This window comes from Dendrobates tinctorius, unplaced genomic scaffold, assembly GCF_039654945.1.
Source record: "Dendrobates tinctorius isolate UK_male_01 unplaced genomic scaffold, ASM3965494v1 ptg000044l, whole genome shotgun sequence".
Taxonomy (NCBI): Eukaryota; Metazoa; Chordata; class Amphibia; order Anura; family Dendrobatidae; genus Dendrobates; species Dendrobates tinctorius.
In genome coordinates this window covers 13,158,249-13,183,942 of record NW_027361712.1, presented here as the reverse complement: position 1 = coordinate 13,183,942, position 25,694 = coordinate 13,158,249, and the positions used below count along the sequence as shown (strand labels likewise).

General features: G+C 45.6%; 1 protein-coding gene across 1 annotated transcript; it reads left to right on the top strand.

The window, feature by feature from the left end:
* Positions 1 to 342: 342 nt before the first annotated feature.
* NFIL3 (nuclear factor, interleukin 3 regulated) lies at positions 343 to 24,696 on the top strand. Its single transcript, XM_073575341.1, has 2 exons — positions 343 to 696; positions 22,526 to 24,696. Exon 2 carries the CDS (start codon positions 22,729 to 22,731, stop codon positions 24,103 to 24,105), a length of 1,377 nt encoding a protein of 458 aa, XP_073431442.1. The 5' UTR covers positions 343 to 696; positions 22,526 to 22,728; the 3' UTR covers positions 24,106 to 24,696.
* The last annotated feature ends 998 nt before the right edge of the window (positions 24,697 to 25,694 follow it).

Genomic DNA, 25,694 nt, shown 5'->3' with positions numbered 1-25,694 from the left:
TACACACGGGCAGGACGTAGTACACACGGGCAGGACGTAGTACACAGTGGCAGGACGTAGTACACACGGGCAGGAAGTAGTACACACGGGCAGGACGTAGTACACACGGGCAGGACGTAGTACACACGGGCAGGACGTAGTACACACGGGCGGCCCCGGCTCCCAGCACGTCGTTCCCTCACACACGACTGCGCGCTCCGCTGTAGCAGCCGTATTCCCATTCATGGCTCTACCCTAGTAAACAAAGCCCTGCCTCGTCATTCACCTGGACGGAGCGTGTCAGAGCCGCCGCCGCCGCCGCTCGTTACGTAAATGCCCCCTCCCTCGCCGCCCCCCGGCGCTGGTTATGCAATCATCCACAGGACAAGAGCTCCACGTTCTACAGTAACACGGTGTTCGCAAGCAGAGTTCTGAATGCCTTCTCCGCGCTCCGCCCCTGTCTCCAGCAGCGCGCTCCTATTGGCTATCACTCCAGAACGCCGGGGCGCTGATTGGCTGCTGGAGCTCCTGTTTGAGTCACTGTAAGCCTGGAAGTGCCACACAGAGTAACAGTGAGGAGTGTTGACCTACTAACACAGATCTGTGCAGCGGCGGCGGCAGGAGCGGGACCCTGCAGAGGAGGCGCTGCGCCCGGTCACACAGCCGGCACCAGCTGGACAGTGCCATGTCCTGCACGAGGGGCTGACGACCACCGAGGTAACACTGCGAGCGGGGGCTGCACGTACACACTCTTCTGTCTGAGTGGGGATGAACGTGACCGTGAGTGACGCGGCTCCGGCGCTGTACAACCTGCCAGTGCGCGGCACCCACGGCTGGTACACAGCGGACAATGGGGGCACTGGCCACGGCTGACGTGTGTGTGACCTGTGCCGCCCGTGCTGGAGCGCTGCCACCGATCAGTGGACGTGCAGCCTGCGGGGCAGGGGTGAAGTGCTGAGATGATCACTTTCTGGAATGATGTGTCCTTTTGTTGTCTGGGAGCGGGGGAGGAGGGCGGCTGGACGGATTATTACATAACCGGGGCTGCTGTGTGCCCGGGATGGAGGGCAGGGGCTGCTGTGTGCCAGGGATGGAGGGCAGGGGCTGCTGTGTGCCCGGGATGGAGCAGGGATGGAGGGCAGGGGCTGCTGTGTGCCAGGGATGGAGGGCAGGGGCTGCTGTGTGCCAGGGATGGAGGGCAGGGGCTGCTGTGTGCCCGGGATGGAGCAGGGATGGAGGGCAGGGGCTGCTGTGTGCCCGGGATGGAGCAGGGATGGAGGGCAGGGGCTGCTGTGTGCCAGGGATGGAGGGCAGGGGCTGCTGTGTGCCAGGGATGGAGGGCAGGGGCTGCTGTGTGCCAGGGATGGAGGGCAGGGGCTGCTGTGTGCCCGGGATGGAGCAGGGATGGAGGGCAGGGGCTGCTGTGTGCCCGGGATGGAGGGCAGGGGCTGCTGTGTGCCCGGGATGGAGGGCAGGGGATGCTGTGTGCCCGGGATGGAGGGCAGGGGCTGCTGTGTGCCCGGGATGGAGCAGGGATGGAGGGCAGGGGCTGCTGTGTGCCAGGGATGGAGGGCAGGGGCTGCTGTGTGCCAGGGATGGAGGGCAGGGGCTGCTGTGTGCCAGGGATGGAGGGCAGGGGCTGCTGTGTGCCAGGGATGGAGGGCAGGGGCTGCTGTGTGCCAGGGATGGAGGGCAGGGGCTGCTGTGTGCCCGGGATGGAGGGCAGGGGCTGCTGTGTGCCCGGGATGGAGGGCAGGGGCTGCTGTGTGCCCTGGATGGAGGGCAGGGGCTGCTGTGTGCCCTGGATGGAGGGCAGGGGCTGCTGTGTGCCCGGGATGGAGGGCAGGGGCTGCTGTGTGCCCGGGATGGAGGGCAGGGGCTGCTGTGTGCCCGGGATGGAGGGCAGGGGCTGCTGTGTGCCCGGGATGGAGGGCAGGGGCTGCTGTGTGCCAGGGATGGAGGGCAGGGGCCGTTTTGTGCCAGGGATGGAGGGCAGGGGCTGCTGTGTGCCAGGGATGGAGGGCATCGGGCACTACACAGCATATATACAGTGCCACATCCGAGCTGTGATCATAGCTATGGTATATAGAGACTGGGCAGTGTATACTATATGTATCCTTATTACATACTGCTCAGTCTATATACAGAGGGATAAAATAGTGAGAACTGTTATATACTGCCCTGTATGTATTATATACTGCCCTGTATTATATACTGCCCTGTATGTATTATATACTGCCCTGTATGTATTATATAGTGCCCTGTGTGTATATATATATATATATATATATATATATGTATATAGCCCTATTATACTGCCCAGTCTATATTGTGATAAAATAGCTGGAACTATTCTGTGCAGCCCAGTCTGTATACAGTATAATAGAAAAGTGCTTAATATTATATCACACGACGCTTTGTGTATCCACAATACTATAGCACTAGTCATTTACTGGCCAGGCTAGGTACAGTACAAGACACTAGCTAGGTATCTAGCGCTCAGTGTGTAGCCGCACAGTCAGTAGCTCTATGGCATGCAGAGTGATAGCTGGAGGCAGTGATGGCATGTAATGCTCAGTAGATAATGTAATAGCCCGGCTGGTGTTATATAATGCTCAGTCTTTATACAGATTATTATGGTGCTATAAACGCTCTGTTTAGGGAAGGACACTGTATAACTCATTTTTCTGTTGTACATATAATTTATGTGTCTATATATAATTACATACTTGTGTATTCATTTCAATAGAATTGATATATTTATCATATACATAATCTGTCATCTCTTTATAGTAAAAGTATGATCTAGCCGTAATCTGTGATACAGATAATCTCTGCATCCTTTGACTCTTTCTAGCTCTCTCTTCAATTTACATAATCCATTGTCTTTAATACAAACTACCGTATGTGTGTCTCTACACATCATAGATAATCTCCATCCCATGGGCTAGTCTTCAGTCTATATTTATCTCTGTACATTATATATATATATATCCTCCATCCAATGGGCTAGTCTTCAGTCTATATTTATCTCTGTACATTATATATATATATCTTACATCCAATGGGCTAGTCCTCAGTCTATATTTATCTCTGTACATTATACATATCATCCAACCCATGGGATAGTCCTCAATTTGTATTTATCTCTGTACATTATACATATCCTCCATCCCATGGACTAGTCCTCAGTCTATATTTATCTCTGTACATTATACATATCATCCAACCCATGGGATAGTCCTCAATTTGTATTTATCTCTGTACATTATACATATCCTCCATCCCATGGACTAGTCCTCAGTCTATATTTATCTCTGTACATTATATATATATCCTCCATCCCATGGACTAGTCCTCAGTCTATATTTTTCTCTATTATATATATATATGTCCTCCATCCCATGGACTAGTCCTCAGTCTATCTTTATCTCTGTATTATGTATGTCCTCCATCCCATGTACTAGACCTCAGTCTATATTTTTCTCTATATTATATATCCTCCATCCCATGGACTAGTCCTCAGTCTATATTTATCTCTGTATTATATATCCTCCATCCCATGTACTAGACCTAAGTCTATATTTATCTCTGTACATTATACATAGCCTCCATCCCATGAGCTAGTCCTCAGTCTATATTTATCTCTGTACATTATACATATCCCCCATCCCATGGGCTAGTCCTCAGTCTATATTTATCTCTGTACATTCTACATATCCTCCATCCCATGGGCTAGTCCTCAGTCTATATTTATCTCTGTACATTCTACATATCCTCCATCCCATGGGCTAGTCCTCAGTCTATATTTATCTCTGTACATTCTACATATCCTCCATCCCATGGGCTAGTCCTCAGTCTATATTTATCTCTCTGTACATTATATATATATATATATATATATCCTCCATCCCATGGACTAGACTTCAATCTATAGTTATCCCTCTACATTATATATATATCCTCCATCCCATGGACTAGACCTCTGTCTATGTATATATCTGTATGCCATCCCATTGGTTTGGTCCTCAGTCTATATATATATATATATATATATATATTTAATATATAAAGCTCAAGTGTATATATGTGTGTGTGTATGTCCGGGATTGGAATCCGCACCGTTGAGCTACAGCCACAAAATTTGGCAGAGTCACACGTCTGGACCCCGAGAGTGTCCTAGGCTATGTTGAGAGGTGAAATTTTAACCCCGCGCATTCCAATTCTCCAAACAATTTTGCCCCTATCTACATAATGGGGGAAAAAGTGTGTGCGTATCAAGCCCCGCCCCTCATTATGATGTCATTATGGTTGCCATGGCGACGCTGACATCATCATAGGTTGCAAGCCCCGCAGCTCATTATGATGTCATAATGGTTGACTATGGGATGGAGAATATGTATGATGGGTATATGGGCACGGGACTATGGGATGGAGGATAATTATAATTTGTTATAACTATCCACAGTTAGTTACTATGCCCGGGCAGCGCCGGGCTCTTAGCTGTAGAGCCCGGTGCTGCCCGGGCATAGTAACTAACTGTGGTTAGTTATAACAAATTATAATTATCCTCCATCCCATAGTCCCGTGCCCATATACCAATCACACATCCTCCATCCCATAGTCCCATGCCCATATACCCATTATACATCCTCCATCCCATAGTCCTGTGCCCATATACCCATCACACATCCTCCGTCCCATAGTCCCGTGCCCATATACCCATCACACATCCTCCATCCCATAGTCCCATGCCCATATACCCATTATACATCCTCCATCCCATAGTCCCGTGCCCATATACCCATCATACATATCCTCCATCCCATAGTCCTGTGCCCATATACCCATCACACATCCTCCATCCCATAGTCCTGTGCCCATATACCCATCACACATCCTCCATCCCATAGTCCTGTGCCCATATACCCATCACACATCCTCCATCCCATAGTCCTGTGCCCATATACCCATTATACATCCTCCATCCCATAGTCCCGTGCCCATATACCCATCACACATCCTCCATCCCATAGTCCCGTACCCATATACCCATTATACATCCTCCATCCCATAGTCCCGTGTCCATATACCCATCACACATCCTCCATCCCATAGTCCCGTGCCCATATACCCATCACACATCCTCCATCCCATAGTCCCGTGCCCATATACCCAACATACATATCCTCCATCCCATAGTCCCGTGCCCATATACCCATCATACATATCCTCCATCCCATAGTCCCGTGCCCATATACCCATCACACATCCTCCATTCCATAGTCCCGTGCCCATATACCCAACATACATATCCTCCATCCCATAGTCCCGTGCCCAAATACCCAACATACATATCCTCCATCCCATATTCCTGTGCCCATATACCCATCATACATATCCTCCATCCCATAGTCCCGTACCCATATACCCATCATACATATCCACCATCCCATAGTCCCGTGCTCATATACCCGTCATACATATCCTCCATCCCATAGTCCCATGCCCATATACCCATAATACATATCCACCATCCCATAGTCCCGTGCCCATATACCCATCACACATCCTCCATCCCATAGTTCCGTGCCCATATACCCATCACACATCCTCCATCCCATAGTCCCATGCCCATATACCCATAATACATATTCGCCATCCCATAGTCGAGTGCCCATATACCCATCACACATCCTTCATCTCATAGTCCCATGCCCATATACCCATCATACATATCGTCCATCCCATAGTCCAGTGCCCATATACCCATCACACATCCTCCATCCCATAGTCCCGTGCCCATATACCCATCATACATATCCTCCATCTCATAGTCCCGTGCCCATATACCCATCATACATATCCTCCATCTCATAGTCCTGTGCCCATATACCCATCATACATATCCACCATCCCATAGTCCCGTGCTCATATACCCGTCATACATATCCTCCATCCCATAGTCCCGTGCCCATACACCCATCATACATATCCTCCATCCCATAGTCCCGTGCCCATATACCCATCACACATCCTCCATCCCATAGTCCCGTACCCATATACCCATTATACATCCTCCATCCCATAGTCCCGTGTCCATATACCCATCACACATCCTCCATCCCATAGTCCCGTGCCCATATACCCATCATACATATCCTCCATCCCATAGTCCCGTGCCCATATACCCATCACACATCGTCCATCCCATAGTCCTGAGCCCATATACCCATTATACACCCTCCATCCCATAGTCCCATGCCCATATACCCATCATACATATCCTCCATCCCATAGTCCCGTGCCCATATACCCATCACACATCGTCCATCCCATAGTCCTGAGCCCATATACCCATTATACACCCTCCATCCCATAGTCCCGTGCCCATATACCCATCACATATCCTCCATCCCATAGTCCCGTGCCCATATACCCATCACATATCCTCCATCCCATAGTCCCGTGCCCATATACCCATCACACATCCTCCATCCCATAGTCCCGTGCCCATATACCCATCATACATATCCTCCATCCCATAGTCCTGAGCCCATATACCCATCATACACCCTCCATCCCATAGTCCTGAGCCCATATACCCATCACACATCCTCCATCCCATAGTCCTGAGCCCATATACCCATCACACATCCTCCATCCCATAGTCCCGTGCCCATATACCCAACATACATATCCTCCATCCCATAGTCCTGTGCCCATATACCCATCATACACATCCTCCATCCCATAGTCCTGTGCCCATATACCCGTCATACATATCCTCCATCCCATAGTCCTGAGCCCATATACCCATCACACATCCTCCATCCCATAGTCCTGAGCCCATATACCCATCACACATCCTCCATCCCATAGTCCTGAGCCCATATACCCGTCATACACATCCTCCATCCCATAGTCCTGTGCCCATATACCCATCATACACATCCTCCATCCCATAGTCCTGTGCCCATATACCCGTCATACATATCCTCCATCCCATAGTCCTGTGCCCATATACCCATCATACACATCCTCCATCCCATAGTCCTGAGCCCATATACCCATCACACATCCTCCGTCCCATAGTCCTGAGCCCATATACCCGTCATACACATCCTCCATCCCATAGTCCTGTGCCCATATACCCATCATACACATCCTCCATCCCATAGTCCTGTGCCCATATACCCGTCATACATATCCTCCATCCCATAGTCCTGTGCCCATATACCCATCATACACATCCTCCATCCCATAGTCCTGAGCCCATATACCCATCACACATCCTCCATCCCATAGTCCTGTGCCCATATACCCGTCATACATATCCTCCATCCCATAGTCCTGTGCCCATATACCCATCATACACATCCTCCATCCCATAGTCCTGAGCCCATATACCCATCACACATCCTCCGTCCCATAGTCCTGAGCCCATATACCCATCACACATCCTCCGTCCCATAGTCCTGAGCCCATATACCCATCATACACATCCTCCATCCCATAGTCCTGAGCCCATATACCCATCACACATCCTCCGTCCCATAGTCCTGAGCCCATATACCCATCACACACCCTCCGTCCCATAGTCCTGAGCCCATATACCCATCACACATCCTCCATCCCATAGTCCTGAGCCCATATACCCATCACACATCCTCCATCCCATAGTCCCGTGCCCATATACCCATCACACATCCTCCATCCCATAGTCCCGTGCCCATATACCCATCATACATATCCTCCATCCCATAGTCCTGAGCCCATATACCCATCATACACCCTCCATCCCATAGTCCTGAGCCCATATACCCATCACACATCCTCCATCCCATAGTCCTGAGCCCATATACCCATCACACATCCTCCATCCCATAGTCCCGTGCCCATATACCCAACATACATATCCTCCATCCCATAGTCCTGTGCCCATATACCCATCATACACATCCTCCATCCCATAGTCCTGTGCCCATATACCCGTCATACATATCCTCCATCCCATAGTCCTGAGCCCATATACCCATCACACATCCTCCATCCCATAGTCCTGAGCCCATATACCCATCACACATCCTCCATCCCATAGTCCTGAGCCCATATACCCGTCATACACATCCTCCATCCCATAGTCCTGTGCCCATATACCCATCATACACATCCTCCATCCCATAGTCCTGTGCCCATATACCCGTCATACATATCCTCCATCCCATAGTCCTGTGCCCATATACCCATCATACACATCCTCCATCCCATAGTCCTGTGCCCATATACCCGTCATACATATCCTCCATCCCATAGTCCTGTGCCCATATACCCATCATACACATCCTCCATCCCATAGTCCTGAGCCCATATACCCATCACACATCCTCCATCCCATAGTCCTGTGCCCATATACCCGTCATACATATCCTCCATCCCATAGTCCTGTGCCCATATACCCATCATACACATCCTCCATCCCATAGTCCTGAGCCCATATACCCATCACACATCCTCCGTCCCATAGTCCTGAGCCCATATACCCATCACACATCCTCCGTCCCATAGTCCTGAGCCCATATACCCATCATACACATCCTCCATCCCATAGTCCTGAGCCCATATACCCATCACACATCCTCCGTCCCATAGTCCTGAGCCCATATACCCATCACACACCCTCCGTCCCATAGTCCTGAGCCCATATACCCATCACACATCCTCCATCCCATAGTCCTGAGCCCATATACCCATCACACATCCTCCATCCCATAGTCCTGAGCTGGGAGTTCCTGGAGACGTGCTGTTATGTAATCTGGCAGTGCCGCCGCTGATGATGTGATTTTCTCGCCGGTAACAATAGATCGCGGCAGTAATAGAGGAGGGGGCTCTCTGCTCCTTTCTGGGGGGCAGACAGTGGCTGGGAGCTTATTTCTCCCACCCGGTCAGTGTCTCCTGTGGTGTGACGGAGGTGCGTGGAACATTAGCCCTGACAATGGCCGCGCTCGGGGGACACGCAGGACAATGAGAGCAGCGCGGTGGCGGCCGCTTGTTGTGGTTGCGGGCTGAGCACGTGAGGCGGCGGGGAGGAGCGGCCGGGGCTCCGCATTCCTTTGTTCTCCTGCAGGGAAGCGTACAGCCGTGCCCCCCGCCATGTGTGAGCGGGATGTGGGGCCTGCGGACTACAGCTCCCAGCATGGCTTCTGCAGCCGTTCTGGTCTTTGTTCTCCGTGGCACGTATGTGTAGTAGGTGTGCGGTGCCGGCATTCTCCTGTGTAGCGGCAGCCTGGTTCCATGTGCTGAGTGACACAGGGATCAGCTCTAGACACCTGTATGTACCCACTGTCACTAGTGACTGAGTGTCCTCCGTTACCAGGCGGCTAATAATTAGTACTTTTCACCACAGTTTAAACTGAATGGCGCCTCCTCAGCCGTGGCGCGGTTGTGTAACCTCCATTACATAACACTGCTCGGTGCCACGAGATGGCCTGGCCCCCGGGCCACCCGGGAAACAGTACATGGCGAGGTTGGCACTAATGCCACGCTCCTGTGACGTCACCTGGTGCTTACATACTCGATCCTACCGCCATTATAATGTGTGCCTATATATATACAGTTGTGTGTGTGTGTGTGGCTAATATATGTGTATATGTGTGCGTGTATATGAGATATGAGTGTAGTGTGTGTTTATATATATATATATATATATATATATATATATATATATATATATTTGGTGTAATTGGTGTTTCTTCTGCTGCATTAGGAACAATTCTTCCCGTTTCCCACCTCATGGGATGGGATGTGAATACTTGGCTCTGACGACTTGGGACATCCCATACAGATTAGAAGGTTGGACGGCCTCATTGAAATCAGCAGGAATGAAATAGACCTATGGTTGTCAGTGCATGCTGGGAGTTGTAGTTTTGCAGCAGCTGAAGAGTGATAGTCTGGAGGCCGTTGTCCTCCATGGTGCGGTTTTTAATCCGCAGAAAGAATTGACATGTCAATTCTTTCTGCGGATTCCACTGCGGTTTCCCATCTCCTCCATTGTAGAGGTAATAAACCACAGGGCAATCCGCAGATACAAAATCCACGCGGATCAAACCTCAGCAAAATCCGCAGCGTGTGCACACACCCTAATGAGCTATCCGTGGTGAGCAAGCCTTGCTGAGGTATAGCCATGGTTATCTGTGGTAAGCTATCCGTGGAGAGTTAGCCATGGTTATCTATCCTTAGCTCACCACCGATAGCTAATCAAGGCTAGCTATCTATTGTGTGCTGATCCGTGGTGATCTAGCCGTGGTTCTCTGTGGTGAGCTATCCATGTGTTGTGCTGAGCTATCCGTGGTCAGCAAGCCCTGCTGAGCTATAGCCATGGTTATCTGTGGTAAGCTATCCGTGGAGAGTTAGCCATGGTTATCTATCCTTAGCTAGCCTTGATTAGCTATCGGTGGTGAGCTATCTATTGTGTGCTGATCCGTGGTGATCTAGCCGTGGTTCTCTGTGGTGAGCTATCCATGGGTTGTGCTGAGCTATCTGTGGTGAGCTAGCCGTGGTCATCTGTGGTGAGCTAGCCATGGTTAGTCATCTGTGGTGAGCTAGCCATGGTTAGTCATCTGTGGTGAGCTATCCATGTGTTGTGCAGAGCTATCTGTGGTGAGCTATCCATGTGTTGTGCTGAGCTATCTGTGGTGAGCTATCCATGTGTTGTGCTGAGGTATCTGTGGTGAGCTAACCGTGGTCATCTGTGGTGAGCTAGCCATGCTAAGCTAGCCGTGGTGAGCTATCTATTGTGTGCTGATCCGTGGTGATCTAGCCGTGGTTCTCTGTGGTGAGCTATCCATGTGTTGTGCTGAGCTATCTGTGGTGAGCTATCCATGTGTTGTGCTGAGCTATCTGGGGTGAGCTAACCGTGGTCATCTGTGGTGAGCTAGCCATGCTAAGCTAGCCATGGTGAGCTATCTATTGTGTGGTGATCTAGCCGTGGTTCTCTGTGGTGAGCTATCCATGTGTTGTGGTGAGCTAACCGTGGTCATCTGTGGTGAGCTAGCCATGGTTAGTCATCTGTGGTGAGCTAGCCATGCTAAGCTAGCCGTGGTGAGCTAGCCGGCTGGGGCGCTATCTCCCATTTTCCATTCCAGTCTGCTGGATCACCCAGTGCTAATCAGTTGTGAAATATGATCTTGGAGACAGGATAACACTGTTTGTTTGCACAGAGCGGGCAAGGCAGCCCTGGAGAAGGGAGGGATGCTTTGCCAGTCACGTATTCCCAATGTTTGTGTGTAGTCGTTCATTAACATTGTAATCCACAGACCGGGGAGAGATGGGAACTCTCATCCTCCCCCCACTGTTACAGAGGCAAACAACTTCATAAAACTTTCAGCGCAAGAGTAAAGATACTGAGCATTACTATTGCATCAACTTAGACAGCTATACCGTTTATAATCTATGGAAGAAACTAAACAAATTACAAGGGCGAATAATTGATGATCAAGTATCTTAAGATCGTTCCTGATCATTGTTCCATAAAAACTGCCACGTTCAGCTGATGAGAGAGCTGAACACCTGTCATCGGCCGGTGGGATCGTTTGTGTAGGCATATCAAGCACCATTGTAGGCATCACATCACCCAATGTAAACAGGGAATGTGCTGTTGACGATATGCTTGCTGTGTGGGGACTGAACGATTGTGCTTTCCCCTAACAATTTGTATCGGCCACTGACAGACTGAAACAGGTTTTGCTCAACAATATCCCTGCATTTCGCACCATCCATCTTCTTCTTGACAAGGACCATTTTCCCTGTCCCTGCTGCCAAAAAATTTCCCCACAGTATGATGCTGCCACCACCATATTTCACTGTGTGGATGGTGCTCTTGGGGTGACAGACATAGCGTTTACATTGGTGACCACAGCACCTACATAGCACCTGCTCGGCCTTTATTCACATTAAGGTAATTTTTGATGCATGGTAAGGTTTTAATACTAGAGGTTAGGACTATCCTGACTGGGTACACCTTGGTGCTGGGTGGATTTTACGCTTTTTTTTTAAATGAAAAGCTAGTGTTTACTAAGCACGCTATGTTAGTTACCGTATATGCACTTTTGCTTTTTACTTACAGCAGGGTCTATGTTCATTTTGTTTCTATCTTAGGTTTTGGCACCAACATATTCAGCAGAGCAGTAGCTAGAGCATGCTATAATCATATCACACATGGTAGCACACTAGCCAGTCATATAAGCTAATCATGCACGTTAGATGAATGTCGGTCGGACCACAGATTTCAGCAGGACCAGCTGGCCGTCTGATGTGTATTGGGATATTTCAACTTTCCCAAAAGGACAGATATCAGGGAAAATGGATCGGGATGTTGGATATCAACATGGCCATTTCTCTAGTCTCAGAGGGACAAGCTGCCATCAGATGTGCATATATGGGAAGGTTGTCAGCTGGACTAGCGTTTGGCCGATCGCCAGCATACTTGCTCACCGAGATCTATTATGTAAGATGGCAGACCCTTTATTATGGTTCCAGAGTGATGCGTGAGTAGCTCGTCTGTACACATTGCCTGTATGGACATTATAGGGGGCTGTGTCTGAGGAACATGGTTCTCCTCCTTGTACAAGTTATTACAGGTTACGTTATAGCTGGGCAAGTAAAGCTCTGTAAATGTTAGCTTGTAGTAGCTGATGAAAGTGAAAAGTACAGCGAAAGCGGGATTTCCTACTCCACTTGTAGAACTGGTTTGGATTCAGCAGTTGTGAGGGAATTCTGCAATGAAGTCATTTTTGTGCTCCTCGCGTTGCCAAAGCTAGGGACCTGCCAGGCGTTACGTGAGTCGTACACATTTGTGATGTCTGTGTACATGGGAGCGTTTCATTTTCAGTGACAAATGTTCTGAGACGTGACAACAATAGAGATATCTTATTGTTCTCCCACTAGGGTTGTGTCAGACGTTGCCGGATTGGGACCTATTACTAGAAGTGTAAATGTCAGTACCTGTCCTGATGAGAGGGACAGCACCTTCAAACCTGTCCAATAAAACAGGAGAGTGAGGGGCTCTCTTATGAGACCGACCCCATCCTTTATATGGGATGGTTTTTATTCAGTACTTCAGCCACCAAAAATCCTACCGTGGTCCATGGGTGGGGAACGTTTAGTTCCCAGCAGTGAGATATCCGTTCTGAAGCATGATTGGGATGTTACAATGCCTGACTTCTTTTTTCCTGACATTGGCGCTCAGAGGGAGGTAGGACACCTCCATACACATTCAACCAGCGATCAGCAACGTTTGGCGTTCCAGCTGCTATGAAACGACCACTCCTGACATGCCTAGAAAGCCGTCGGGTTTCCTGTCTCTGTCGGGAGATGCTTGGAGTTGTGCTGGGTCACGCTTCAGTGAAGAGAACATGTGTGCTGGGACTATACGGTGACTTTAGCCACGGCAAAGATTGCTGTGTGTCAATGCTACATCACAGCACAACACAAGTGAATCACGAGCCCGTCAGAATGTAGTTGGCTCTGATTTTTTTTTTTTCGTGGATTGCCTGTCCCTAGAGGTCGCAGTACGACCCCATTCACATAGCAATTTTTGGCCAAGTGATCCGTGTGGCAGCTAAAGTCGTCATGAATCCCTAGCCTAAGGCCGGGGTCATACTTGTGGGAAACTCGCACGAGTCTCGCGTCTCAATACTCGGCACTCGGGACCGGACTGTTCGGCTGCATGTATTTCTATGCAGCTGTGCGCTCCGGTCCAAGCGCCGGCGGCAGTGCCGAGTATTGAGACGCGAGACTCGTGGGAGTTTCTTTTCATCCACAGCCTTAACACTGCAGCTGACAGTCTAGATAACTGTGCATGTCCAGCTGACGTGGAAGAGTTCAGGGAAGGACCTTTTCCTTTAAAGGGCTGTTATATGGTTTATGGTGTGGAGGAACTTGACCATTAAGCGTGCATGTCCTATCAAGTAACTTTTTAAAATAAGCTGTTTTATGTGTTTATGAGGAAACAAAAACATTTCTGGCCATTGTATGACTTGTAGCCTGCATTTTTTTTTAAATAATGTCTCTTCTACAGACTGTCTTAATTTTTAGTTCTATCTGAGCTGGTGAGTAGAGCTATCTACTGTCTCCTGTCTACAGCAGAGAGAGAGAGATGGATTCCTGCCCTCCTTTATAGCTCAGACACATCAGCACCATGTATGACATTATACTGCAGTTCTGAGCTGTGTGGCTGTGAATCCAGCACTGAAATATGGTCTGCCCCGTCTCTGGCTGTGCTGAGTGTTACTCACTTATTCCCCTCTCCATATCCTTTCATGTTCTCTGTAACTTGACAGCTCACTGTCCTGGCAGTCAATCTTGTTTTTATGAGTAGGTCAAGGAGCAATGAGCTCATAAGTGAAGACTGAAACCAATTTCTCTGATAAGATGATATAAGATAAGATGTATTACAGTGTTTCTTATTTTCACTATTAATTTATGCCAAATAAGTAGAAACAGTAGAGAACATTTAAAGGGGCTCTGCCCCAAGCTGCTAAGGCGGGGACCACTCAACGCCCACAAGATCAATAAATGCATGGCTGTGATGTCCATGGGGCCAGGTGCTATATGTCTCCGATAGTGTGGCATTTATCAGAGCACACAGGAAGTAGAGTCTGTTTGGAACCTCAGTTTGGAGCCGTTCCATAGAGATCACACCTTTGCATGAAATAACTATATTTAGTTTGTGGCTTCCTTTGGTTCTTCACTGTAAAAATGGGTAAACGCTGTCACTGTAGAAGGGGCCTAGCCTTTTTCTGGTGGTCCGTTCTAGCCATGGCCTGATGAGCCCGACCATTGTAATGACTATAAATGAAGGCTTCCTTCAGAATGGGATTTTGGAAGAGTTTAGGGAACGGACCTCACAACTACAGGATGACCGTCTGAGCTGGTGAACCAGCCCTCTATTTGTACCGTTACAATAACTATCCATTATTTTCCTTGCCTATTAACTTTAACGACCTCATTAGATAGTTAAATAATGAATAATAAATAAGTAATAAAATCTACCCATCCCAACATGTGATATGCAGCAAAGGTCATTCTGTGACCGGTTAGGTAAATGTCCTAATCCTGCAGGTAACGGTGCGAGTCCCGACACCCGGCAGGACCGCTGGACTTAGCGGCTTTAATGCTGGTTACATGGACTATTATGGAACCGGTGGTGTCAGACTAGTGTGTTATGTGCCGGTACAGTAATGAGAAAGCCGACCTTTCTCTCTGTAACTGTATATCATATAGATTAAAGATAACAGCAGATGCCATGCACCAGTTACATCTCCTAAAACCAGCTGAGAGGTTTGAGGTGTTTCTGTAACTTGCTGTGCATGAAAGTTTACTTCTGCTGATAGAAATGACTGTTCACATGCCATCAGTTACAACTAGGTTACATTATAAGGGCACCCATTATCACAGCCTGCCTCATACAATGTGTTAATCTGGCCATACATGTTATTCCTATCAATACCTTGCATACACATGCACACTTTCCTTGTCGGATTCTCAGTAGGGAGAGGGGAGTAAGCCAATGGCAGACAATTTTGCCTATGAATTACCTATCGAAATAAAGATGGGTAATGTTGAATTTCATCAATTCAATCCTATTTTATTTATTATGCTTTGCTTATGTAGCGCTATCTTATTCCGCAGCACATTACAGACATTATCATCACTGTCCCCAATGGGGCTCACAATCTACATTCCCTATCAGTATGTCTTTGGAATGTGGGAAGAAATCGGACAACCTGGAGGAAAGCCACGCAAACACGGGGAGAACATACCAGCTCCATGCAGATATTGTCCTTGGTGGGATTTGAACCCAGGACCCCAGCGCTGCAATGCTAACCACTGAGCCACCGTGCCGCCCTATTTCCTTACACCCCTACACACTTTAGATAGTCAGCCAATCCTGGTAAAATTGGCAAGTTTGGGCGACGTTAATCTGATGTGTTTGGCCTGATTTTGAGTAACGACCTAAGGCTTGGTTCACATACATAATGTGCTCCACACTGAGCATGGCGTTGAGGTTTCCATCTAAATATTCACAAAATCAAAGGGATTCAGGTAGCACCATATGCATGTAAATCTAGCCTTAGAGTATAATGAAAGAAAGATTGTATTAGAGTATTTTTATATTTATTCTTTATTATTTTATTCATTATTTATTAGCGCCATTAATTCTTTACAGTTTGCACACATCATCGCTGTCCCTGATGGGGCTCACAATCTAGATTCCCTATATGTCTTTGGAGTGTGGGAGGAAACCCACGCAAACACGGGGAGAACATACAAACTCCTTGCAGGTGTTGTCCTTGGTGGGATTTGAACCCAGGACCCCAGCGCAGCCCCTTTATAATCTGCCTCACTTATGTATATGTCCTTGCTTTTATTTCGGTTATGGGGGACATGTTTTATATCGGCATGTGTTGAGGGTGTCACATTCCATTTTTAACATTTTCTGCGGCAATTTAAAATAATGTCATAAATTGCTATAATTTCTGCAAAGTAGAAGTTGCTGAGTTGCCCACTGAATCCTAGGAAAGAATCCAAAGCAGGACAGAAGGGAACGAGATCCTTCCTTTGTACGACTAGCCCGTTCTGTGCTGTTCTATGTGTCCTTTGTTACAGTCTCCGAGATGAGCGACGATTGTCGTCTTTGTGGTTTTGTGGGTTTTAGCCCCCATAAACACCACCTCTCCGGTCCTTGAAATTAGGATCCTTCCTTACTGCTGAGCTTGGTCCAAAGGAGGATTTTACAACTGTGGCATTTGCCGGCCGCTCGAGATCCGGTGTGTGTTTTATTACTTTATGTGCCTGCTAATTCCGAGCCTTTGTGATGAAAGAAACGCCAGCAGAGTGTTTGTGCTGCTCTTACTGTCATTACCGCAAACTAAATAAAAGGGGCACTAATCACATTGAGATGGGAATCGCTGCACCCTGTGATCGGCACATGGAGCCCATAGTTAGTGATATGCTTGTATACTACCGTATATAACACAATTCCCCTATTTCAGCTTCTCCGTATAGCGGTCGATAGTTAGAATGCATTTGAATAACTACATAAGTTTTGATAGTTGTCGTTCCTTTGTCCGGAAACTTTTCTTATAAGTGCCGATATATATTACCAAATGTCTATTAGTCATTGACAATGCCTCCGAGTCCTCACTGACCTCCCTGGAGATGGTGACATATACCCTATGTAATTATTTCCAAGCACAATAGTGCGAAATGTCACCACATAGCATAAAAAAGCCCCAAAGTTAAGTGATGTGAACAGTTGTACCTTAAAGAGCCGCCTGCATGTGTCTAATGCCATCGAATTGTGTCATAATCGCTTCCATGACTGTACATCCACATGACACAGTGTGCCAGTTGTCTGGTTGTAAACCTCGGCTCAAAGTGCGAATGGGGCAGCGTGCCACATACTAGACTTGTTACTCAGTGGGCATGTCGGGAATAGCTTTCAGAATTAGAAGCTGAAGTGCAGTCAATGGCTATTTCCAGCAAAACGTTCCAACGAGATCATCTAAGAATGTCATAAAAGAATAATTCTACAATAATCCATTTGCCATTAATGGTATAAGTATAAATGATCAGCTCATTCCCTATGTATACCTAGTGCAGCGCATACTGGAGAAAACTCCGATCAGGGCCAAATTCATAATTTCTTTCTCACTATTGTGATGTCAAGGATGTCTTTTTATGGAATAAAGTTCCCATCACACTTGTAATGCTGGAGTTCCACATTGTCCATAATATGGGCAGCAGGTTGGCTCAGTGGTTAGCATTGCAGCGCTGGAGTCTTGGGTTCAAATCCCACCAAGGACAACATGTGCAAGGAGTTTGTATGTTCTCCCCATGTTTGGGTAGGTGTCCTCCTGATTTATCCCACTCTCTAAAGACATATTGATAGGGAATCTAGATTGTGAGCCCCAATGGGGACAGCTGTGGTATTAATGGTGCTATATAAATGATTAAAATTAATAAATGATACTCAAACCTCTTGCAATTAACCTATGGTTCTGTAGTGATGTAAATGTGGTTAGGTAGAACTATGAAGATTGAGGTTTTGCTTCAATATTAGGCACCCTAAAATGTAACTTGTACAGAAAGACCTTGCACAGTAAGGGCCCCTTCACACATAGCGACTCACCAGCGATCCCGACAACGATATGAACTTGTCAGGATTGCTGGTGTGTCGCTACATGATCGCTGGTGAGCTGTCAAACAGGCAGCTTCACCAACGATCAGTACCAGCAACGACGAGCGCGTCGCTGTGTACCTTAGCAGCGCGCTGGTGCAGGGAGCTTGTAACCAAGGTAAACAGTGGGTTTCTAAGCGCCGCGCGGCGCTTAGAAACCCGCTGTTTACCTTGGTTACCAGCTCGCTGATCTCCCGCCTGCCACACACAGCGATGCGTACTGGCCAGCGGGAGACCAACGATGAAAAAAAATTTCCAGGGCTTTCCACAACGACCAGTGATACCCGGCAGGGGGGCCGGTCGCTGATAGGTGTCACACACGGCGATCTCGCTGGTGAGATCGCTGTTACGTCACAAAACTTGTGACTCAGCAGCGAGATCGCTGTGTGTGGCGGGGGCTTAACCTTTTTACTTTGAATGACACTGTATGTGTGGTTGTTTTGGATTTTTATACCAAAGATGACACCCAGGCAGGTATCTTTTGTTGAGTAAATTATTTGCTATCTCTCTTTCACACGGTCTAAAGGCCCCGTAACACGTAGCAAGATCGTTAGCGAGATCGCTGAAACGTCACAGATTTTGTGACGCAACAGTGACCTCGCCAGCGATCTTGCTACGTGTGACACGTAGTGGCAACCAAGCCCCCGCTGCGATCTTGCTGATCGTGCTCAAATGTCCTGGGCAATTTTTTGATCACTGGTGTCCCGCTGGCCAGCATGAATTTTTGTGTTTGACGCCGACGAGCGACCTCGTTGGTGACTCAGAAATCATGGACGCAGGCGGGAGTCATCAGAATAGCTGCAGGTGACAAGGTCCCAATGACCGCCGAGGTCGTTATACGGATCGCCGGATCGTTGTTGCGTCGTTAAATAGATCTGTCTTTGACAGTTTGCTAGCGACTATGTAGCGACGTACCAGCGATCCTTACCAGGTTGTATCGTTGTCGGGATCGCTGGTGTGTCGCGTAGTGTAACGGGACCCTTAGGCACTGATGGAGCAGCAGGAGTCCATCGACAAGCTGAGCCACAATTTATAGTAATGGTCCATTTGGGAATACACTTAAGGTGCTCATGCACATTAATCTAAGGCTGCATTCACACATCCATTTTCTTTTCTCTGGTGTCATTCTGTTTTTTGTTTCACTAAAGCAGGTAGACTGAACTTGTTTAATCCATTAAAAACAGATGAAACTAACTCTGACGTACAAAGAATGTCTTCCATGTTTCATCTGTTTTTAACGGATCCCCATAGACTTTAAGGGCCGAGTCTAATCAGCAAAACTGATGAGAGTAGGACGTGTTCTGAGTTACACAGACTGGGGACACAGACCCACTTTTTTAATAAATGTGTGTATGTATCAGTGAAGCTCCATGAGTCAGTGTGCTGTCTGATAAGAACAGATAGCTCACGGACTTGTCACCACCACGTGATGGATCCCATTTTACAAAGAATCGTAATCAACCAATGATATTTTCAGTGTCTTAAAGTCAAATGTTTCTATTTAATCTGATAGATGAAAGACATTTTGTCGAATTAAGAGATCTTTCATCCACCAACAATCTTTCAAGTTTAAAAGAAGGTTCCTGGAAAGATTGTCCCTTTGCCTGACACCACTGAACATTGGCCAATATAAACTATTGTGTGCACAACCGTGTCTGTGTTACGGTCTTTCATTGAATGGTGTTAAACCATCAATATACTTTTGCCTAATGTGGGTGACCACCTTTAGGCTGAGGTAGAAGATGCCTACATGTACACTGTATTAAGGCCTTTCACCGTTTCAGCTATCTATTCTTTGAGAGAATTGCGATTTGGCAGTGGGTGAGTCTACACCCCCACATGTTGTGTTCTTGCCATCTTAGTTTTTAGAAACCCTTTCATAAAATCCACTTGTTTATTTGTACATAACCATTCTATTAGCGATTTTTATGCCCGTCTTCAAGTCATTTTATTCCAAGGATAGAGAATATTAGATTAATGAGCCCTTGTAAATGAGTCTAGCGCTAACCTGGTTGGCCGTCTTTGTGTACCTTGGCAGCATTCTCGCTGAACATTAGCTGGCTGGATATATTTATATGAACAGTTGTTCTTTTACTATTTTTGATACACTGAAAACCTAACAAACCATGGTGAGCAAGTCACAAAAACAGGAGCCTTATTTTTCTGCCAAGTATAGTCACAGTCAGCAAGTCATCCATTTCACGTACTGGCTAATCACTTCTTGTATACGGAAATCACGTGGTTGCTGTTTGGTGCTTTTTAATTAGCAGTGATAAAATTAGGTATGGATGTGAATCACAAACGGCCACTGTCTATACTGGTTATTGTCTATGCAAAAATGAGCCTTTTATACCATTTCCTTTCCTGAAGCAGCAGCAGCTCTCTAGCCTTAATGTTAGAAAGCCTAGCTTAATTGTAATGAACACTGAGAGTTGATGCTCCGAGGTACCCAAAGAATTAGAAGTTATTTATCATATCCTACATTATACCAATGCCAAATCTCTTAGTAATAGTAAGATCCCCCCTCTTTTTACATATTTCCATCAGTACTGGCTATTTTATTTTATCCTTTGCAGTACTGGCTATTTTATTTTATCCTTTGCAGTGCTGGCTATTTTACTGTATCCTTTGCAGTGCTAGCTATTTTACTGTATCCTTTGCAGTGCTGGGTATTTTATTTTATCCTTTGCAGTGCTGGCTATTTTACTGTATCCTTTGCAGTGCTGGCTATTTTACTGTATCCTTTGCAGTGCTGGGTATTTTATTTTATCCTTTGCAGTGCTGGCTATTTTATTTTATCCTGTGCAGTGCTGGGTATTTTACTGTATCCTTTGCAGTGCTGGCTATTTTACTGTATCCTTTGCAGTGCTGGGTATTTTATTTTATCCTTTGCAGTGCTGGGTATTTTATTTTATCCTTTGCAGTGCTGGCTATTTTATTTTATCCTTTGCAGTGCTGGCTATTTTACTGTATCCTTTGCAGTGCTGGCTATTTTACTGTATCCTTTGCAGTGCTGGCTATTTTACTGTATCCTTTGCAGTGCTGGCTATTTTACTGTATCCTTTGCAGTGCTGGGTATTTTATTTTATCCTTTGCAGTGCTGGCTATTTTATTTTATACTTTGCAGTGCTAGCTATTTTATTTTATCCTTTGCAGTACTGGCTATTTTATTTTATCCTTTGCAGTGCTAGCTATTTTATTTTATCCTTTGCAGTGCTGGCTATTTTATTTTATCCTTTGCAGTGCTGGCTATTTTATTTTATCCTTTGCAGTGCTGGCTATTTTATTTTATCCTTTGCAGTGCTGGCTATTTTATTTTATCCTTTGCAGTACTGGCTATTTTATTTTATCCTTTGCAGTGCTAGATATTTTATTTTATCCTTTGCAGTACTGGCTTTGCATAAATTACACATGATACATTCTAGATGTATATGTCTAAGTTATAAGGGGTATATTATACTATATCAAGGATGTCAAGTACACTCTACAATACCATGTGGTGTAGATTATTTTGACAAATGAAGGTAATGGGCCACAATTGCACTTGTGCGGCACCCAGTTACATGTCAGTTACATTTGTGGTGGTGTGAACATAACCAAAGTTAAAAAACATTGTGTATAAACATAATCTCAAAACACAGTATATATCTTAGAGCAGTCACCCATGATTCTATATTTTATTGTAGTTTTTGAATATATTAGCTTGTATTTTGGGATTATTTAAAGCGGAAACCTTTTGTGATTGCTGTATCAGTTATGTTGAATTAGTGTTACCCCAAGACTCGCGTTCCTAAGTTTAGTTCCAACCCAGTAAATGTGAACATATGATGTTTATGTTTAGTGTTTTTTTGGTATGTATATGAGTTTTTAGGGGATTTTTCTTTACTATTCAAGTTCACTTTTTCCACTTCTCTTTGAATATCAAGTACCGATTAATCATTCCACGCTTTCTTTGTTCCTTCTGCTCTTTACATACTCGGTCAGAAGACATGCAATGTTTCAAGCTCACCATAACTGATGTAAGCCAAGCAAATCTCGGCTTATTTGACGTTATCTGGTGCACCTGATCATAGGAACCACAAACATGCCTTGTATAATTTAGCCTACCAAATTGCGGAAGTGTTTGTGATTGTGGTCGCAATCGTAAGCCAACACTTCTGTAACTTAAGTGACATGAATTTCTTCCAGAGAAGAGGGACTTTTAGCATAAGTCATAGACTAATATTGCTAAGTACCAACATGATGTTTTCAATTTAATTTTCTTCCAGCTCCATGTTTTAAAATCAGTATTCTCATTTTTTTCAGGTGACAAGTTATATACTGGGTACACTGCAAAGATGGTCACAGACTCAATGCTTCGACTCCTGGGAAGAAATATTTCTAGCAGATGGAATATCCTATAATTAAGATATTAATGTTCACACGGTTTAAGGAACAGTGTCACAGAGTTTTCTTCAGCAACCGTGGACCTTTTCTATTACCAGTTGGTGCGGATACAACTAAGAAAAATGCCTACTGTTAAAAAAGAGCAGGAATGTGTTGATGCAAGGAATAGCATGGAGAACGTCCTTGTGCTTAATTCTAATATGCCGGACTTGTCAGAATCAATGGATTCCAGTAATGACATGTTGTATAATGAAGGAGGGGGAGGTTCAAAAAACAAGTCCTCCTCCTGCCGCAGGAAAAGGGAATTTATTCCTGATGAAAAGAAAGATGCCATGTACTGGGAAAAAAGAAGGAAAAACAACGAGGCTGCAAAGCGATCACGGGAAAAACGGAGACTAAATGATATGGTTTTAGAAAATAAACTGATTGCGTTAGGAGAGGAAAACTCAAACCTGAAAACAGAGCTGCTGTCATTAAAACTTAAATTTGGATTGATAAGTTCTGCTTCTTATGCTCAAGAAATACAAAAGGTTACTACTGCCACCGCTGTGTATTTCCAGGAATATGCAACGGCTAAAGCAAATGTCAGGTCTTTCCCTGGAGAACATGAACATCCTTTAATGAGTAGTAGCTGTATCTCTGTAATCAAGCACTCCCCTCAAAGTTCAATTTCTGATGTATCTGAGGTTTCATCCGGAGAACACGTCCAATCAAACCCTACCCAAAATATCTGCCAAACCTCTGACATGAGTTATCAAAGGATAAAGCAGGAGCCCATGGAAATTGAGAACTTTACCCGGGAGGCTAGGGAAGAAAATCACTCCTATGCAGCATCTATTTATCGGAACTATATTGGAAGCACATTTTCTGGGTACTCACATTCTCCCCCTCTTCTGCAAATTAACAGTTCCTCCAGCAACTCTCCAAGAACATCGGAGGCTGATGAGGGAGTGGTGGGAAAGGCTTCTGATGGGGAGGATGAACAGCAGGTTCCTAAAGGCCCTATCCATTCTCCTGTTGAACTGAAAAATAGTCATACAACGGTCATAAAAGTCCCAGAGGTGAACTCCTCTGCACTGCCTCATAAACTGCGAATTAAGTCAAAAGCAATGCAGGTAAAACCAGACACACTGGAGAACGAGTTTGATGCCACACAAAAACTGCCACTGCCAATTGACATGTCCTCCAAACGGCACTTTCCCCTGGAAAAACATAGCATCGAACCCCTGGTACATTCTTCGTTGTCCCCGTTGTCGGTGCAAGTGACTAATATTCCAGACTGGCCTATAAAATCAGGACAGTGGCATCACAAGGAACTTGATAAAATCCCAAACATTTGCAAATCTGCTGGAATTGCCGGAATGTCAGACAACGTCTACAATCCTTCTGAGCCAGAAAACTTGTATATAAAGCGAGGTATCGCAGATTTATCTGCTGAAGTGGCCACGCTTAAAAGACTTATAGTAGCCCAAGAAATCTGCACTTCAGATTCCAGCTAAATTACTACTGAAATGAATTCAGATTCTTAATGTAAAGGGTGTCGTATGCCGTAAATTGGTATGTTTTGTAAGATGCTGAATTTCACTGGACTTGTGACGTCATTTCACTGTTTTGTTCATGTAATGATGTCTACTAAATATTGTCTTTTTCGTGCACAATATTCTGAAGACTAGATTGTGTTACTATGATCACTATGCCTTGTGTACAGTTACGTAGATATTGCAAGGTTGTAAATAGTTTAAATATTTTTTGCTGGCCTGTTATAAACTGTGCAAGTTACCAGATATAATAAAGTTTGGGTGACAAAGAAGGAACGTCGGTCTAAATCAAATGGCAATTAGAAAGTAGTGTGTTTTTTTTTTACCATGTACTAGTGTAAAAAAAATGGAAAATGTGTAAAATGTATTTATGTAGTCATCGGTAATATGTGTATGTGGCCTAAAATTGATAATTGCAATGGTGAAACAATAGGAGTTAAATTTTGCCAGCTGAGCACCGGATTGTAAAAGGTGTCATTGTATGTTTATTTTATCTTTTTATACATTTGCCCTAATAGGGCTCCTCAATAAAGTGAAGGGAATACAACTTGATATGATTGTATTTGAAATTAGAATAAAAGAAGGCGTTCTTCATGCTGGAATATCATTGCTCGTATGCACCCCACATGTCTCTATTCCCTGTTTATCCACTCTATCCCTCCAAAAACGAAACTGAAATGGTAGTTTGTTAGTACTGGTCCTTCTTTTTTATATTTTTGAAGATTGTCAAAACCTACTGCCTGCATTCTCTGAACTTATCAGATTATTTTCTTCCAAACAGGGAACTGAGACATGTGTTTTATGTGAGCAATAATGCTTAAAAGAAAACTCACCTAATTTTACCTATATAAACTACATCCACCACCTTTAAGTTGAATAGAGTTGAGAGAATTTGTTCAGATTTGGTTCCGAATACGATCGGCAGCGAATATTGTTTTATATTTGTTGAACGTAGCCGAACGTCATTAAAGCCATTGGAGTGGAAGTTGCCGAATATGTTCGGAACCGATCATCAAACATACATTCGATACGAATAGGGTACCAGTGGGGCAAATTCAGATTCAGCAACTAAATCCAAACAAATTCGCTCAACTCTGTCTTGAACAGAACTACTGCAAACTGTTTATAAGCGGCCAGCTTCCCCGCATAACTAAGAAAATACCTTCTATAATCCTCCCACGCCGTATGTTAATCAGTCCGGTTGAAGGGGTATGGTCTGTGCTTGGTGCCTCCTGTATCCACACAATCATTATCCTATTAACTTGACTGATGTGGCCGACGTTTCCCACGACATCCATACAGCCTGTACTGCCTGCACAGCTTCTGTGAGAGTTGAAAAGACCGTGGATGACATCCGTCAAGGCAGGAGGGTTGGCGATTGCGGGGACAGAGGAGGCGCCAAGCATAGACCAGCATCAGCCAGTTGTATAATCCACGGCAATTAGAATATTGCTTAGAAGGATTAAGTTATGCATGGGATGCTAGGCACTTGTGGACAGTTTGCTAAAATGCTAATAAAGATGACTTAAAGGGATTGTCTCAGCAGTGTC